The sequence below is a fragment of the Embiotoca jacksoni genome, unplaced genomic scaffold, assembly GCF_022577435.1.
Source record: "Embiotoca jacksoni isolate LCO1_2020_lvr unplaced genomic scaffold, fEmbJac1.0.p SCAF_76, whole genome shotgun sequence".
Taxonomy (NCBI): domain Eukaryota; kingdom Metazoa; phylum Chordata; class Actinopteri; family Embiotocidae; genus Embiotoca; species Embiotoca jacksoni.
The window spans coordinates 650003-666116 of NW_027185432.1; the positions used below are offsets into that span (position 1 = coordinate 650003).

General features: G+C 44.7%; 1 protein-coding gene across 1 annotated transcript in view; it reads left to right on the forward strand.

The window, feature by feature from the left end:
• trpm4a (transient receptor potential cation channel, subfamily M, member 4a) overlaps positions 1–12431 on the forward strand; it is a 35820-nt gene extending 23389 nt beyond the window's left edge. The window contains exons 17-28 of the mRNA XM_069177669.1: positions 115–222; positions 310–356; positions 1580–1812; positions 2197–2312; positions 2447–2579; positions 3080–3254; positions 4273–4438; positions 4568–4749; positions 7791–7923; positions 10573–10645; positions 11099–11192; positions 11416–12431. Of these exons, the coding sequence (XP_069033770.1) occupies positions 115–222; positions 310–356; positions 1580–1812; positions 2197–2312; positions 2447–2579; positions 3080–3254; positions 4273–4438; positions 4568–4749; positions 7791–7923; positions 10573–10645; positions 11099–11192; positions 11416–11441 (1486 nt within the window). The 3' untranslated portion in view covers positions 11442–12431. The remainder of the gene's footprint in view (positions 1–114; positions 223–309; positions 357–1579; positions 1813–2196; positions 2313–2446; positions 2580–3079; positions 3255–4272; positions 4439–4567; positions 4750–7790; positions 7924–10572; positions 10646–11098; positions 11193–11415) is intronic.
• The last annotated feature ends 3683 nt before the right edge of the window (positions 12432–16114 follow it).

Genomic DNA, 16114 nt, shown 5'->3' on the forward strand with positions numbered 1-16114 from the left:
TTAAAAACTTTAAAAAAAAACTTTAAATTTTTTTTTTTTTTTTCCTTTAATTCATATTTCTGATGGTTTGACGGACGAAAACATGGCAGCGTGTGTGTGTTGATGATGTCACAGGGAACAGGACGAGGAGGTGAAGTCCGTGGCGCTCCCGCACGGCAGAGACACGGACAGTCTGGAAGGGAACGATGCGACCGTCTTCTCCCTCGCTGACATCATACAGAAGTAAAATGAAACGCACGCTGGTCAGATCGCATTGTGTTGGTTTTTGTATCAAGTTCTAACGGCAGTCTGTGATGCTTCGTTCTGCAGTGAGGAAGAAGCAGAAGAGTTCAGGGCTCTGAAAGAAAACCTCGTGGGTGAGTCTGGATCCTCGTTTCAGTGGTTCCTCCTGTTGGTGATGTTCCTGTCAGGAAGTAAGAAGTGTCTCAGAGAGTCAGCAGGGTGCCGCCAACACATTCATCAGTGAAGCTGTCACTGCACTTCACATTTTCATTTTTATTTTCTAGTTAGACGAGGTCAGAAGAAGAAACTTAAAACTTATATGTTCACATCACTGAGAGAAAATACACACAGTGCTTGTTTCTGGGATGAATTATTTTTGTGTGTTTTATTGTTTTGGTTGGTAAAATAAAAATGTGCCTTTATATCTCTGAGCGTATAATATAATGGAAAGTACAACCACTCCTTTTGCTTTTCTCCATTTTTTTTATATAATAAGGAATCTCTTAAAAAGATTTAAACCAGAAATCAAAAACGTCCAAATGGACCGACGATCGTCTTCTGTTCTCAGAGTTTCAGCAGCAGTGGTGATGAACGTCATGTTCGTTCCGGTGCTGGTGAAAGAATGTTTTTTATTAAAGTCAGTGAGTGCAGGGAGCACCTACATTAGATTCAATTATGATATGGGCAGTGATGACTTTCTCCACAAAACATCCAAAATTGTTCAGGGTTCCTTTTGTATTCAAATATCATGGTTACATGTCCGTTGATTTCTTACATGATAAAGTGCAAGAATGGGAGGAGCGTCACAGGAAAACATGATTAACCCATAAGAATGATAAGATCAACAGGACATGCAATGGAGCTACTATTCGAGTTACTTTAACATGTACCAAAGAGCAAAGTTATAGTTTTATTTAATGGTGTTATGTTGAAATGTCAGAGATCATAAAATCATTAAAAATCAATCTGAGAACCATGAAGACTCAATATTCAATCCTGTTCTCATTACATTTCTGGATATTTGTTTCAGATTTAATCTGAAATATTGCACAGACAGTCCGGCAACAACCTCACCATTATTTCCCATTCTTTGGCCGAACAAATTTTTTTTTAGATATTGTGTGTATTAGTGTGCAAAATCAGCAGAAGGGCAGATATTAAAAGATGATGAGAGTATCACCATCTGATCACCTGATTTCTGCACCGTGACTGTGACATAGTTCTGTGAGATGATGTCATTTTAAAATGCTCCAACATTATAATAGTATTACAGAGGACTGAATTCTGCTGTCTGTCTGTGTTTCCTGATGTCTCTAAACCCCTTCCTGTTTTTTTTTTACCTGGGTGTTTACGACAGGCTCTTCGCCGACCACCTCCAAGAGACCTTTCATCGTGTCCCGCTGGAGGCAGTTCTGGTTTGCGCCGGTCACCTCCTTCCTCGGCAACGTGCTCATGTACTTCCTCTTCCTCTGCCTGTTCGCCTACGTTCTGCTGGTGGACTTCAAGCCGCCACCCCCCGACGGCCCCGCCATGCTGGAGCTGGTGCTTTACTTCTGGGTTTTCACCTTAGTGTGTGAGGAGATCCGACAGGTTGGTAGCGAAGACACATACAGCATGTACATGTACACAGGCTGAAAACTGTAGCAAAAGGGTTGAGGCAGTTTTGTGTGTCAAGCAGGTTGTTATGTGAGTTTTGTGTGTTCAGCAGGTTGTTATGTGAGTTTTGTGTGTCCAGCAGGTTGTTGTTAATTTTGTGTGTCCTGCAGGTTGTTATGTGAGTTTTGTGTGTCCAGGAGGTTGTTATGTGAGTTTTGTGTGTCTTACAATAGGTTGCTATTTATTTAGCCACAGTCTGGTCCCGATGAATATTGTCTCCATGTAGAGTCTTTCTTGTGTTGGTCTCCCAGCTGACTCCTGCAGAGCTCGTTCCACTGATCCATCATCTGTCCTCACTCTCCTCTCTCTGGTCGACAGACCTTCTTTGTGGGCAGTTCATTTGTGCTCCAGAGGATGAAGAACTACATCCAGGATGTGTGGAACAAGTGTGATCTGACAGCCATGGCCCTCTTCATTCTGGCTGTGTGCTGCAGGTGATTCCTCCTTCACATGTTTTTGCAAATATCCGTCTTTTCTCTTTTATTTTCCTTCTTTCTCGTCTGTTAGTGTGAGATCATCCTGCAGGTGAATATGGACGCTGACCAGAGATTGACGTTTGTTTTTCCAGAATGTTTCCCTGGTCGTATAATTTTGGCCGAGCTGTGATGGCCATCGATTACATGGTCTTCACTCTACGTCTGATCCACATCTTCGCTATCCACAAACAACTCGGACCCAAAATCATCATCGTCGGCAAAATGGTGACGTCATACAAAACTCACACAACAACCTGCTGGACACACAAAACTCACACAACAACCCACTGGACACACAAAACTCACACAACAACCTACTGGACATACAAAACTCATACAACAACCTACTGGACACACAAAACTCACAACAACCTGCTGGACACACAAAACTCACACAAAAACCCGCTGGACACACAAAACTCACAACAACCTACTGGACACACAACAACCTGCTGGACACACAAAACTCGCACACAGGATCGCTTACAGTTTTTTTCTCTGAGAATACAGTCTGGTGTTATTAGTATTATTATTATTATTGTTATTACAATCATAAAAGCATCTGGCTGCATGTCATGTGAGGGATTATTTGAGCATCGTGGACAGTGATTCTACATTCAGATTCAGTTGGTAGAATGCATGAATTAGTAAAGCCGGCTGTGTCCTCATCATTCTCACACATTCTTCAACAGATGTCCTCTCTGGTCTGTGTGTGTTTGCTTCAGGTGAAAGATTTGTTCTTCTTCCTGTTCTTCCTGGCCGTCTGGCTCATGGCCTACGGAGTGGCCAATCAAGCTCTGCTCTACTCGTTCGACCCGCGTCCGAACTGGATCTTCCGCCGAGTCTTCTACAGACCATACCTGCACATCTTTGGGCAGATACCCATTCATGAGATGGACAGTGAGTTCGACCTGCCTTTATATCGGTCAGCTGCATCAGGTCAAAACTCCAACCTCTGGTATTACATTGTTCAAAGGTTGTCATTTAATTCAAATCAGTTTTCTTAAATGAATGCACACATTTATTATGTTTAGTCAGTAAGTTAAATGTGGTGTAATCCAATACAAATAGATCAAATGCAATTCCAGAAAACAAACCGTACTTAAACAAAGCCTGCATTGTATTCTAATATGCAGCTCGTATAATGATTTAATGTTATGAATTTTCCCACCACTGAGCAAAATCCTCAGATTACAACTAAACAGGATTTAATGCAGAAACACTGCAACACCTGAAACACTGAAACACCTGAAACACTAACACCGTAACACCGAAACACCTGAAACACTGAAACACCTGAAACACTGTAACAATGAAACAATGAAACACTGTAACACCGTAACACCTGTAACACCTGTAACACCTGTAACACTGAAACACTGGAGCACTGAAACACTGAAACACTGAAACACTGTAGCACTGAAACACTGTAACACTAACACTGAAACACTGTAACACTGAAACACTGGAGCACTGTAACACGGGAGCACTGAAACACCGAAACACCTGAAACACTGTAACACCGTAACACCTGTAACACTGGAGCACTGGAGCACTGAAACACTGTAACACTGAAACACTGGAGCACTGAAACACTGTAACACTAACACTGAAACACTGTAACACTGTAACACTGAAACACTGGAGCATTGTAACACCGTAACTCCGTAACACCTGTAACACTGAAACACTGGAGCACTGGAGCACTGAAACACTGTAACACTGTAACACTGTAACATCGTACCGCTGAAACACTGTAACACTGAAACACCTGAAACACTGTAACACTGTAACACTGTAACACCGAAACACCTGTAACACTAACACTGGAACACAGAATCATCTTAGATTTGAACATAACATTGTTGAAATGGATGCCACTCTATAAGGTCTTCAAGTTTTTTGAACTTCCATCCAGCTGATAAAGTGGAGGAATTAAACTGCACAAACAACGCCACCGAGATCGCAGCGGGAGCCGAGCCGTGTCTGAGCACGTACGCCAACTGGCTGGTCGTCATCCTGCTCGTCATCTACCTGTTGTTCACCAACATTGTGCTGGTCAACCTGCTCATCGCCATGTTCAGGTGCACTAAAACTCACAAGGATTCACTTCAATTCCTCTATATATATGTTTATTAGATTATTACTGCAGTACAGAAACCCAGCAGAGGAAAGTCTTCTACATGTAAACAATGAGTCTATAATTTCCACAGTCACACCTTCTCCAAAGTCCAGGAGCGCAGCGACACCTACTGGAAGTTCCAGCGCTACAACCTGATAGTAGAGTATCACTCCAGGCCCTGCCTGGCTCCACCTTTCATCATCATCTCACACCTGCACCTGTTCATCAAGAGACATGTCCACAGCATCCCGTCAGTGAAGAACCAACACTTTGGTGAGAAGTGGCAGGTGGAGACAGGGTGGGGGGCTGTCTCCCCCAGGGGAGGTCCAAAATCATCTGAGCACTAAAATCTAAAAGGGAGTTGATGTTCAGATTAGGTTAAATTCAGGTTTTGTTCATGTGTGAAGGTGGATGCTAAAATCAAAAGGCTGATACACAGTTTATAGTCTGTGAACCAGTCTCTGTCAGCAGGTCGCTCACAGCTTCACTTTTCTGGTATTCTGAATAGTCTGGTATTATTATTGTTGTTGTTGTTGTTGTTGTTGTTGTTGTTGTTATTATTATTAGCGTTAGCTCAGCCACTCTGAAGGTCCAATCGGACCAGTGTCGGTGGTTAACCGCATTTGTCCCGCCCCTCCTTCACTGTGATTGGATGGCTGGTGACAGTGACGAGAGCAGCGTTTATAAACTGTCATAAGTTCAGCGTTCACTGCAGAATAAACACTCAGCACCTCGTCAAGCTGCTGGTGTTCACTAAAACTATTTGATCAATATTCTGTACTCTGTTAAAAACCCTCTGGTGGACACAGTAGGTAATTACAGCGGTGGCAGAGTGTCATCTGGTTTTGATTCATGCTGATTGGTTAAAATTAACCCAAGGTCTACGCCCAGTAGAGATTACCCACAATCCTCCAATTCAAGGACTCAAGTCCAAAAGGACTCCCACATCCCTGGAAACCGCAGGAGATCTCTCATATTTAACAACAACGACACCCTCTACCTGTTCCACCTGTTCCACCTGTTCTACCTGTTCAACCTGTTCCACATGTTCTACAGTGGGGCAAAAAAGTATTTAGTCAGCCACCAATTGTGCAAGTTCTCCCACTTAAAAAGATGAGAGACGCCTGTAATTTTCATCATAGGTACACTTCAACTATGAGAGACAAAATGAGAAAAAAAATTCCTGAAAATCACATTGTCTGATTTTTAAAGAATATATTTGCAAATTATGGTGGACAATAAGTATTTGGTCAATAACAAAAGTTCATCTCAATACTTTGTTATATACCCTTTGTTGGCAATGACAGAGGTCAAACGTTTTCTGTAAGTCTTCACAAGTTTTTCACACACTGTTGCTGGTATTTTGGCCCATTCCTCCATGCAGATCTCCTCTAGAGCAGTGATGTTTTGGGGCTGTCGCTGGGCAACACAGACTTTCAACTCCCTCCACAGATTTTCTATGGGGTTGAGATCTGGAGACTGGCTAGGCCACTCCAGGACCTTGAAATGCTTCTTACGAAGCCACTCCTTCGTTGCCCGGGCGGTGTGTTTGGGATCATTGTCATGCTGAAAGACCCAGCCACGTTTCATCTTCAATGCCCTTGCTGATGGAAGGAGGTTTTCACTCAAAATCTCACGATACATGGCCCCATTCATTCTTTCCTTTACACGGATCAGTCGTCCTGGTCCCCTTGCAGAAAAACAGCCCCAAAGCATGATGTTTCCACCCCCATGCTTCACAGTAGGTATGGTGTTCTTTGGATGCAACTCGGCATTCTTTCTCCTCCAAACACGACGAGTTGAGTTTTTACCAAAAAGTTCTATTTTGGTTTCATCTGACCATATGACATTCTCCCAATCCTCTTCTGGATCATCCAAATGCTCTCTAGCAAACTTCAGGCGGGCCTGGACATGTACTGGCTTAAGCAGGGGGACACGTCTGGCACTGCAGGATTTGAGTCCCTGGCGGCGTAGTGTGTTACTGATGGTAGCCTTTGTTACTTTGGTCCCAGCTCTCTGCAGGTCATTCACGAGGTCCCCCCGTGTGGTTCTGGGATTTTTGTTCACCGTTCTTGTGATCATTTTGGCCCCACGGGGTGAGATCTTGCGTGGAGCCCCAGATCGAGGGAGATTATCAGTGGTCTTGTATGTCTTCCATTTTCTAATAATTGCTCCCACAGTTGATTTCTTCACACCAAGCTGCTTACCTATTGCAGATTCAGTCTTCCCAGCCTGGTGCAGGTCTACAATTTTGTTTCTGGTGTCCTTTGACAGCTCTTTGGTCTTGGCCATAGTGGAGTTTGGAGTGTGACTGTTTGAGGTTGTGGACAGGTGTCTTTTATACTGATAACAAGTTCAAACAGGTGCCATTAATACAGGTAACGAGTGGAGGACAGAGGAGCCTCTTAAAGAAGAAGTTACAGGCCTGTGAGAGCCAGAAATCTTGCTTGTTTGTAGGTGACCAAATACTTATTTTACCGAGGAATTTACCAATTAATTCATTAAAAATCCTACAATGTGATTTCCTGGATTCTTTCCCCCCATTCTGTCTCTCATAGTTGAAGTGTACCTATGATGAAAATTACAGGCGTCTCTCATCTTTTTAAGTGGGAGAACTTGCACAATTGGTGGCTGACTAAATACTTTTTTGCCCCACTGTACCTGCTGTACCTGCTCTACCGGTTCCACCTGTTTCACGTGCTTTACCTGTTCCACGTGTTCTACCTGTTCTACCTGTTCCACCTGTTATACCTGTTCCACGTGTTCTACCTGTTCCACCTGTTTTACCTGTTCCATCTGTTCTACCTGTTCCACTTGTTTCACTTGTTCCACTTGTTTCACTTGTTCCACCTATTCCATCTGTTCTACCTATTCTATCTGTTCCATCAATGAATTGGTAACAGCAGACAAATCCACTTTCTGCTCCGCCAAAATCTTCATCCTCCAGATCAAGTTCTTACCCAAAAACGAAAAGAAAAATCTCCTACTCCAACACACCATCCCAAAACTCCAAGCACCTCTCTGAGATCAACCACTGGACCCCAACGACAGCCAAGGTGTTCTGGATTTCTATTAACCCCCCCCAACAGAAATGTTCTGAATAATAATTGGTGCTGTGTACTCCAGCTGTGTTCCAGATAAGGTTGTCGGCTCAGGAACAGCAGGAGGCCAAATTAGTTTTTACTGGGGATTCGTTACCTGTGAAATAATCCTGTCATTAACTCTAAAGAACCAAGAGCTCAGATAACTCTCTCTGTGGATGTTTATCTGTGTCCCTGCTTGTCTGTCCTCCCACCGGTCCTCTCCGTCCTCAGTTCTGGAGCTGCGGGGCAGGAAGGCGAGCCGACTCAACACATGGGAGGCGATCCAGAAAGAAAACCTCCTGTCGGCTCAGAATAAGAGGCAGAGGGAGAGCGACACGGCGCGACTGAAGCGGACATCCGTCAAGTAAGTTTCCTCTCCGATCGTTAAAAGACGTGTTTCCTCACATATCAATGTATTCGTATTAACTGTCGGTGGCACAGACCAACGACCTTTCACTGAGGTTGTAGTCCTACGTCACGTGACCACACGCGCTACTTTGTACGCAGGATGTCACATCGGCTCCTTTGATGCTGAAACATTGTGACTTTGTGGATGCGTTCGTGTTCCTTCACAGCGAAACCTCATTCTTACACTGAACATACTTTTCACAGAGGAGATCATCTCTTACGTTTTGGAACATATTTATGCACACATTTGCATATTATTGAGGGAACAATGCTTTCTTTTAGCTAACAAATTCAAATTATTAGCAGACAAATGTGTTGGTGTAAAATATCTTTTAATAATTAGCTTAATTAGGATAAATCAGATTCTTGTGAATATGATAACCAATTAAAAATAGACATTAGAAATGTTGTGCTTTCAGCACAGGTGAATACAGAGGAGATGATCTGATGAGGTTTTGGAGGGCTGCATGATGTTGCATATTAACCCTCTGATATCCTGGAAAATATCTCATACGCAGATAAAGTTGCATGAATTCAGCTCTGTAGGATGCATGCATGTGACTGATGCCGTTTTTCAGTCAAACCTGTGCTGCTGTAATATCACATATTGTTATAAACAGTTAAAAAAAAAAAGGCAAACAATTTTAAAATGGTTTTATTTGTTATTGATTTTTCACACAGAAAACCGTGTACAGTTCTTTCCAAAACCTCAAATGAGAAGTGAATGCTTTTTCATCTGTTGACAAGAGAGATCTTTTAACTAATTGACTCTTTTCGTTCACCTTTCGTTTGTTAATCACGTCAGTATTAATCAGTTTAACTTGTTTCTCTTTTACAGTGCATCCGGAAAGTATTCACAGCGCTTCACTTTTTACACATTTTGTTATGTTACAGCCTTATTCCAAAATGGATTAAATTCATTTTTTTCCTCAAAATTCTATACGCAATGTCCCATAATGACAAAGTGAAAATAGTTTGTTTAAAATTTTTGCAAATCTATTAAAAATAAAGAATGAAAATATAACACGTACATAAGTATTCACAGCCTTTGCTCAATACTTTGTTGAAGCACCTTTGGCAGAAATTACAGCCTCAAAGTCTTTTTGAGTATGATGCTATAAGCTTGGCACACCAATTCTTGGGCAGTTTCTCCCATTCTTCTTTGCAGGACCTCTCAAGCTCCATCAGGTTGGATAGCCATTTTCAGATCTCTCCAGAGATGTTCAATCGGGTTCAAGTCTGGGCTCTGCCTGGGCCTCTCAAAGACATTCACAGAGTTGTCCCGAAGCCATTCCTTTGTTATCTTGGCTGTGTGCTTCGGGTCATTGTCCTGTTGGAAGATGAACCTTCGCCCCAGTCTGAGGTCCAGAGCGCTCTGGAGAAGGTTTTCATCAAGGATGTCTCTGTACATTGCTGCATTCATCTTTCCCTCCATCCTGACTAGTCTCCCAGTTCCTGCCGCTGAAAAACATCCCCACAGCATGATGCTGCCACCACCATGCTTCACCGTAGAGATGGTATTGCCAGGTGATGAGCGCTGCCTGGTTTCCTCCAAACATGACGCTTGGCATTCAGGCCAAAGAGTTCAATCTTTGTTTCATCAGACCAGAGAATTTAGTTTCTCATGGTCTGACAGTCCTTCAGGTGCCTTTTGGTAAACTCCAGGTGGGCTGTCATGTGCCTTTTACTGAGGAGTGTCTTCCATCTGGCCACTCTACCATACAGGCCTGCTTGGTGGAGTGCTGCAGAGATGGTTGTCCTTCTGGAAGGTTCTCCTCTCTTCACAGAGCAACGTTGGAGCTCTGTCAGAGTGACCATCGGGTTCTTGGTCACCTCCCTGACTAAGGCCCTTCTCCCCCGATCGCTCAGTTTGGCTGGGCGGCCGACTCTAGGAAGAGTCCTGGTGGTTCCAAACTTCTTCCATTTACAGATGATGGAGGCCACTGTGCTCATTGGGACCTTCAATGCCGCAGACATTTTTCTGTACCCTTCCCCAGATCTGTGCCTCGATACAATCCTGTCTTGGAGGTCTACAGACAATTCTTTGGACTTCATGGCTTGGTTTGTGCTCTGACATGCACTGTCAACTGTGGGACCTTATATAGACGGTGTGTGTCTTTCCAAATCATGTCCAATCAACTCAATTTACCACAGGTGGACTCCAATCAAGTTGTAGAAACATCTCAAGGATGATTAGTGGAAACAGGATGCACCTGAGCTCAATTTTGAGTGTAATGGCAAAGGCTGTGAATACTTATGTACATGTGATTTTTTTTTGTTTTGTTTTGTTTTTGATTTTTAATAGATTTGCAAAAATTTCAAAAAAATGTATTTCATGTTGTCATTATGGGGTATTGTGTGTAGAATTTTGAGGGAAAAAATTAATTTAATCCATTTTGGAATAAGGCTGTAAGATAACAAAATGTAGAAAAAGTGAAGCTCTGTGAATACTTTCTGGATGCACTGTACTTTTAAAATGTTTTCAAATTCTTTTGTGGTCGTTTATTCTTGTTGAACTGAATTCCGACATTGTACCTGCAGCTGGTATATTCATTGTGTGTGTGTGTGTGTGTGTGTGTGTGTGTTTGTGTTTGTGTCTCTGCAGGGTGGATAGTGTGCTGAAACAGATGGCAGAGATCCGTGACCACGACCGAAGGTTGCGTGTGCTGGAGACGGAGGTCAGCAGCACCTTAAATAGACACCTGATCTGTAACAGTCACCATCAAGTCTCAAGTTGTTTTCAAAGGCCATAAAATCCAGCATTGTTATACAAGTGAATTCTTTACATGTAAACCTTGTATTTACTGAGAGATGTTCCTCCCAGGGACATAACTGAATGTTCAGCAGGTTGTGGAGCTGCAGCTTAAATTCATCGCCTCTTTGCTTGATTAGATTTCTTTATTTTTTTTTTATTTCTATGAATGAGATTTTCCTGTTTCGAGCCAGGTAAAAATAAAAAGCTGACCCATCTTGACAAAACACTGATGAGTGTCACCGGTCCGACCCTTGTATGTATGGCTGGATTGATATGGGTGTATATGTGTGTTGCTGGTGTGTCTGGTTTCCCTGCAGCTGTCGGCTCTGCATGCTCAGCACTCATCCATCTCTGTCTGTGGGTCTCTCTCCTGCAGCTGGAGTACTGCTGCAGCGCCCTCTCCTGGATGACAGACGCTCTGTCTCAGAGTACTCTGATTAAAGCCGACCGGCCCGCTCCGCTCCTCAGAGGTAACGTCATCGGACCTCGAACCGTTAGTGGAGGTTTTTAACACGAGCAGTCAGACGACCGCAGGCTGCAGACCTTATCACTGGTCTAATGAACCATAATCTTCCAGAGATACAACGTCCGCAGCATCCAGACCAACCTGTCATGTTTTATGATCTTGTTTCTGTGTGTGCTGTTTGAAGGATCCTGTTTGGGATTCATCATTATTTTCTTCTTCTGTTGTAGATCTTCCTCAGATGTCTCCAAGCTGACCGCATAAACTCAAGGATTCCTCTCTGTCAAACACACACATACACGGTTTCCTCAGGGCCTTCGTGTTATAAAGCACCTTTTCTGATCTGCTCATCCTTTAATTTGTTTTACTTTGTATGTTTTTAAGTTGTATTTTAATTTTAACAAATACTTTTATCATAAGTATCTTTTATACTCCTGTTTTTCATGTTTACAGTAATGCCAGCATTCATTAGTCTCTTTACCTTCTTTTTTCGCTCCCACCACTAGGGACCGCCAAAGAGTGACACATGGGGTCTTTAAAAGTATTAAACAGAGCTTTAAGCCCCACATGCTACCAGAGAGTGCCTTCATATAATGTCATAAATAATCTGTGTAAGACAATCATCACCATATGAGCATATGACAACCTTTTTAGGGGAATTATGACCTGCATATTCAGTAAAACTGCACTTATCAATACTTATATATGAACCAAATTACTTTTATTTTAAAGGGGTTGCTTGTAGTGCAAAACTCCACAAAGACCTTTTTAACTTTTTTTAGCTCTTTGTTTTGCTTATGGCTTCTGGTTCATGACCTGCTTTTTTTATCAACTTAATTTCAAGCAGCATATTTACGTTACAGCAAAAAAGACAGAAAACAGTGACGGATGCTGAATGATGATGAACTTGTCAAAGATGTCCTGCAGCTTCATGTTGGATGATTGGCTCATAGTTTCATTTTCATATGAAATGCATATGATGTCATTTTACACTATCACTGAACACTGCTATTGATGCATCCACATGCAATAAAAACACATGAAACACAACTAAGAAGCACTCAGCATTCGGTGGTGTTGATGGAGGTCTGGTGTGAAACTGACGTCATTTAGGGATGTGATATTTTCAACTTGGGGTTTAAATTTGTATTTTTTTTTTCTTTGTAAACAATATATACCTCTGCTTTTGTTACACAGTGACTGTACAGATACTGTATGTTTCCAATAAAGATTGTAGAGAACTTAAGTTTTGTTCAAACCACAACAACGTTATTTCCTTCTTGGAACTATTCCTTGTACTATTTTCTCAGCATGAAGATGCACATAAAGACAAAGGTTTCTGATATAGAGTTTATGCTGCATGTTTTGAAGCCCTTCCGAGAATCGCCACCTTAAGGGGTTTGAGTGGCTCAGTGATCCTGGAAGCTATGTTGTCCGGGGTATCAGCCCCTGGTAGGGTCTCCCAAGACAAACTGGTCCCAGGGGAGAGTCCAGACCAAGAGCGCTTCAAACAACCCCAGATGATCAGAAGCACACGCCCAGATCAAGGAAACGGGGGCACGCTCCTGGTGCCAGACCTGGGAGGGGAGCTCGCCGGCAAGCGTCTGGTGGCCGGGCCTTCGCCCATGGAACCCAGTGGGTCTCAGCCCGAAGAAACAACATGGAGCAGCCACCCTGTGGGCCCACCAACCAGGAACAAGCATTGGGGTCGGGTGCATTGTAGACCGGACGGCAAGCTGATCACCGACATCATAGACTAGCTCAAGGGACCTGGACCATCACCTCACTAGCAGGGAAAGAGCCGGAGCTGGTGTGGGAGGTGGATCTGTACCAGCTAGATATACTGTAGTTGGGTTCACCTCCACGCACAGCACCAGCTCTGGAACCATGCTCCTGGAGGGGGACTGGACTTTGTCCTTTTCTAGAGTTGCCCAGGATGAGAGGTGCCGGACGAGTGTGCGGATACTCACGAGCCCCCGGCTGTATTGGAGTTCTCCCAAGGGAAGGAGAGGGTCGCCTCCATGCGCCTGTGGGTTACAGGGTGGAAGGCTCTGACTGTTTGTGCTTATGGACCAAACAGACCAAACGCTCATGTGGGCAACGACAGAGAAACCTGGCGGGGAGTGATTAGGAGGTACAGCCTGCCCAGTTTGAACCCAAATGTTTTTTTGTTGTTGGACTTCTGCGCTCGGCTGGAAAGACCTGGCAAACCCAAATGTGTAGTGAGGGTGAACTGGGAATGTCTGGCAGAGGCCCCTATTCTGGAGGTCTTCAACTCCCGCCTCCGGAAGAGCTTCTCACACATCTCGAGTGAGGTTGAGGACATGGAATCTGAGTAGACCATTTTAAAAGCAGGTCTGGTTGGCACAGGTGTTTCCTGAAGCAGCTGAGAGGTACTGGCAGGCTCGAAGGTATGTAGGGAGGTAGGTCGTTACTTTATTAATCCCCAAGGGGAAATTTTTTCGCTACAGCAGCATACAGGAAGCAATAAGATAATAATAGAATAATAAAAAGCAATAAAATAGCAGTAAAACAAAAATTAAATATTAAATATAAAATGCACAGTATATACAGTACAGTATATATATCTATATATATTATATACAAACAACCAAGAAACACAGACAACAGTGTTATTGTTGTGTGATGGATTTTTCCAGAGGTGAGTTATTGTATAGACTTATTGCGGTCGGCAGGAATGATCTCCTGTAGCTGTCCTTGTGACAGCGGAGCTGGAGGAGTCTTTTGGAGAAAGTGCTCCGCTGTCCCTGCAGCAGGTGGTGGAGAGGGTGGTCAGGATTATCCAATATGGACAATAGTTTGTTCAGCGTCCTCCTCTCCACCACCTTTTCCAGGCTGTTCAGTTTGTAGCCAATGATGGAGCCGGCCTTCTTAACCAGTTTGTTAAGTCTGTTGGTGTCACCGGCTCCAATGCTGCTCCCCCAGTGAAGTACAATGCGCTGGCCACAACAGACTGGTAGAACATCTCCAACATCTCGCTGCACACATTGAAGGATCGAAGTTTCCTCAAGAAAAAGAGTCGACTCATCACCTTCTTGTAGACAGCATTGATGTTGGTCTTCCAGTTCAGTCTGTTGTCGATGGACACACCAGGTACTTGTACTCCTCAACCATGTCCACCTCCTCTCCCAGAACTCTCAGCGGTTGTGGAGCCGTCGTCTTCCTCCTGAAGTCGACCACCATCTCTCTGGTCTTGGCCACGTTCAGGAGCAGGTGATTTCTTCCCGCCCACTCCACAAAGTCCTCCACTACTGCCCTGTACTCATCCTCCCGTCCATCCCTTATACACCCAACCACTGCAGAGTCATCAGAGAACTTCTGCAGATGTCGTGACTCTGAGTTGTACTGGAAGTCAGTGGTGTATAAGGTGAGCAGGAAGGGAGACAGAACAGTTCCCTGTGGAGCTCCAGTACCACTGACCACCGTATCAGACAGCACACTGCCCAGACGGACAAACTGTGGTCTGCCTTTCAGGTAGTCAGTGATCCAGGAGACGGTGGACCAGTCCACCCCCACCACCCGCAGCTTCTCACTCGGTAGCAGTGGTTGGATGGTGTAAAATGCACTGGAGAAATCAAAGAAAGTGATTCTCACAGTCACCAGTTACATCCAGGTGAGACTGAGCTCGTTGCAGCAGGTAGATGATGGCATCATCCACTCCCACATGAGGCTGGTACGCAAATTGCAGAGGGTCCAGAGAAGATTTCACCAGCGGCCTGAGGTGTGCCAAGACCAGCCTCTCCAGCACCTTCATCACATGAGATGTGAAGGCAACCGGTCGGTAGTCGTTGAGGCCGGATGGAGTCGTCTTCTTAGGGACTGGAACCAGGCAGGACGTCTTCCACAGCACCGGGACTTCCTCCTGCTTCAGGCTCAGGTTGAAGAGGTGTTGTAGGACCTCAGCCAGCTGGACGGCGCAGGTCTTCAGGACCCCGGGGCTGACGCCGTCAGGTCCTGCAGCCTGGTGGAGTCTCTCCAGCTGTCTCCTAATCTGGCCAGTCATCACAGAGAGGGGGGTGGGGGGGTAATGGTGTCGATGGAGGAAGAGCCCTTTGAGATTGAGGGCTCTGTGTTTATGCAGCTCACCAGGGGGGGCCTAGGAGGGAGGGAGGGAGGCAGCAGAGGTGTTTGGGAGGTGTAAGGTGTGGAGGAGACAGATGAGGGTGGTGAACTAAACCTGTTGAAGAAACAGTTTAGCTCATTGGACCTCTCCAGGGAGCCCCCTGGTTGTCTCCCTTGAACCCAGTAATCTCCTTCACACCTCCCTCATGTTGTTCTGCTGGAGTTTGGCCTCCAGCTTCCTCCTGTAGGAGTCCTTGCACTCTCTCATCTTCTCCTTCAGGTGGCGCTGCACTCTCCTGAGCTCCTCCCTGTCCCCAGATCTGAAGGTTGCTTTCTTCTTATTAAGAAGTACCTTCAGGTCACTGGTGAAATAAGAAGCACCTTCAGGTCACTGTAGAAGGGCTGCAGCTGCAGCTGCAGCTGCGGTGATTGAGGATGCAAAAACTCAGGTGTGGAAGGAGTTTGGGGAGGCCATGGAGAAGGACTTTCGATAGGACTCAAGGAAGTTCTGGCAAACCATTTGACGACTCAGGAAGGGAAAGCAGGTCTTACCCCTGGCTGTCAATGTTGCATGGGGGTCAGGAATAGTACCCATGGACTGACAGACCATGGCAGACCTGAGAGTTTGCTCCAACTATCGGGGTATCACACTACTCAGCCTCCCGGGGAAAGCTTATGCCAGGGTGCTGGAAAGGGGGCTCCGGCAGTTTGTCAAACCTTGGATTCAAGAGGAGCATGTGTTTTGTGGACTTGGAGAAGGCTTTTAACCATTTCCCTGGAGGTTTTTTGTTGGGGGTGGTGTGGGAGTATGGGCTGCCGGTGCCATTGCAAAAGGCCATCCGGTCT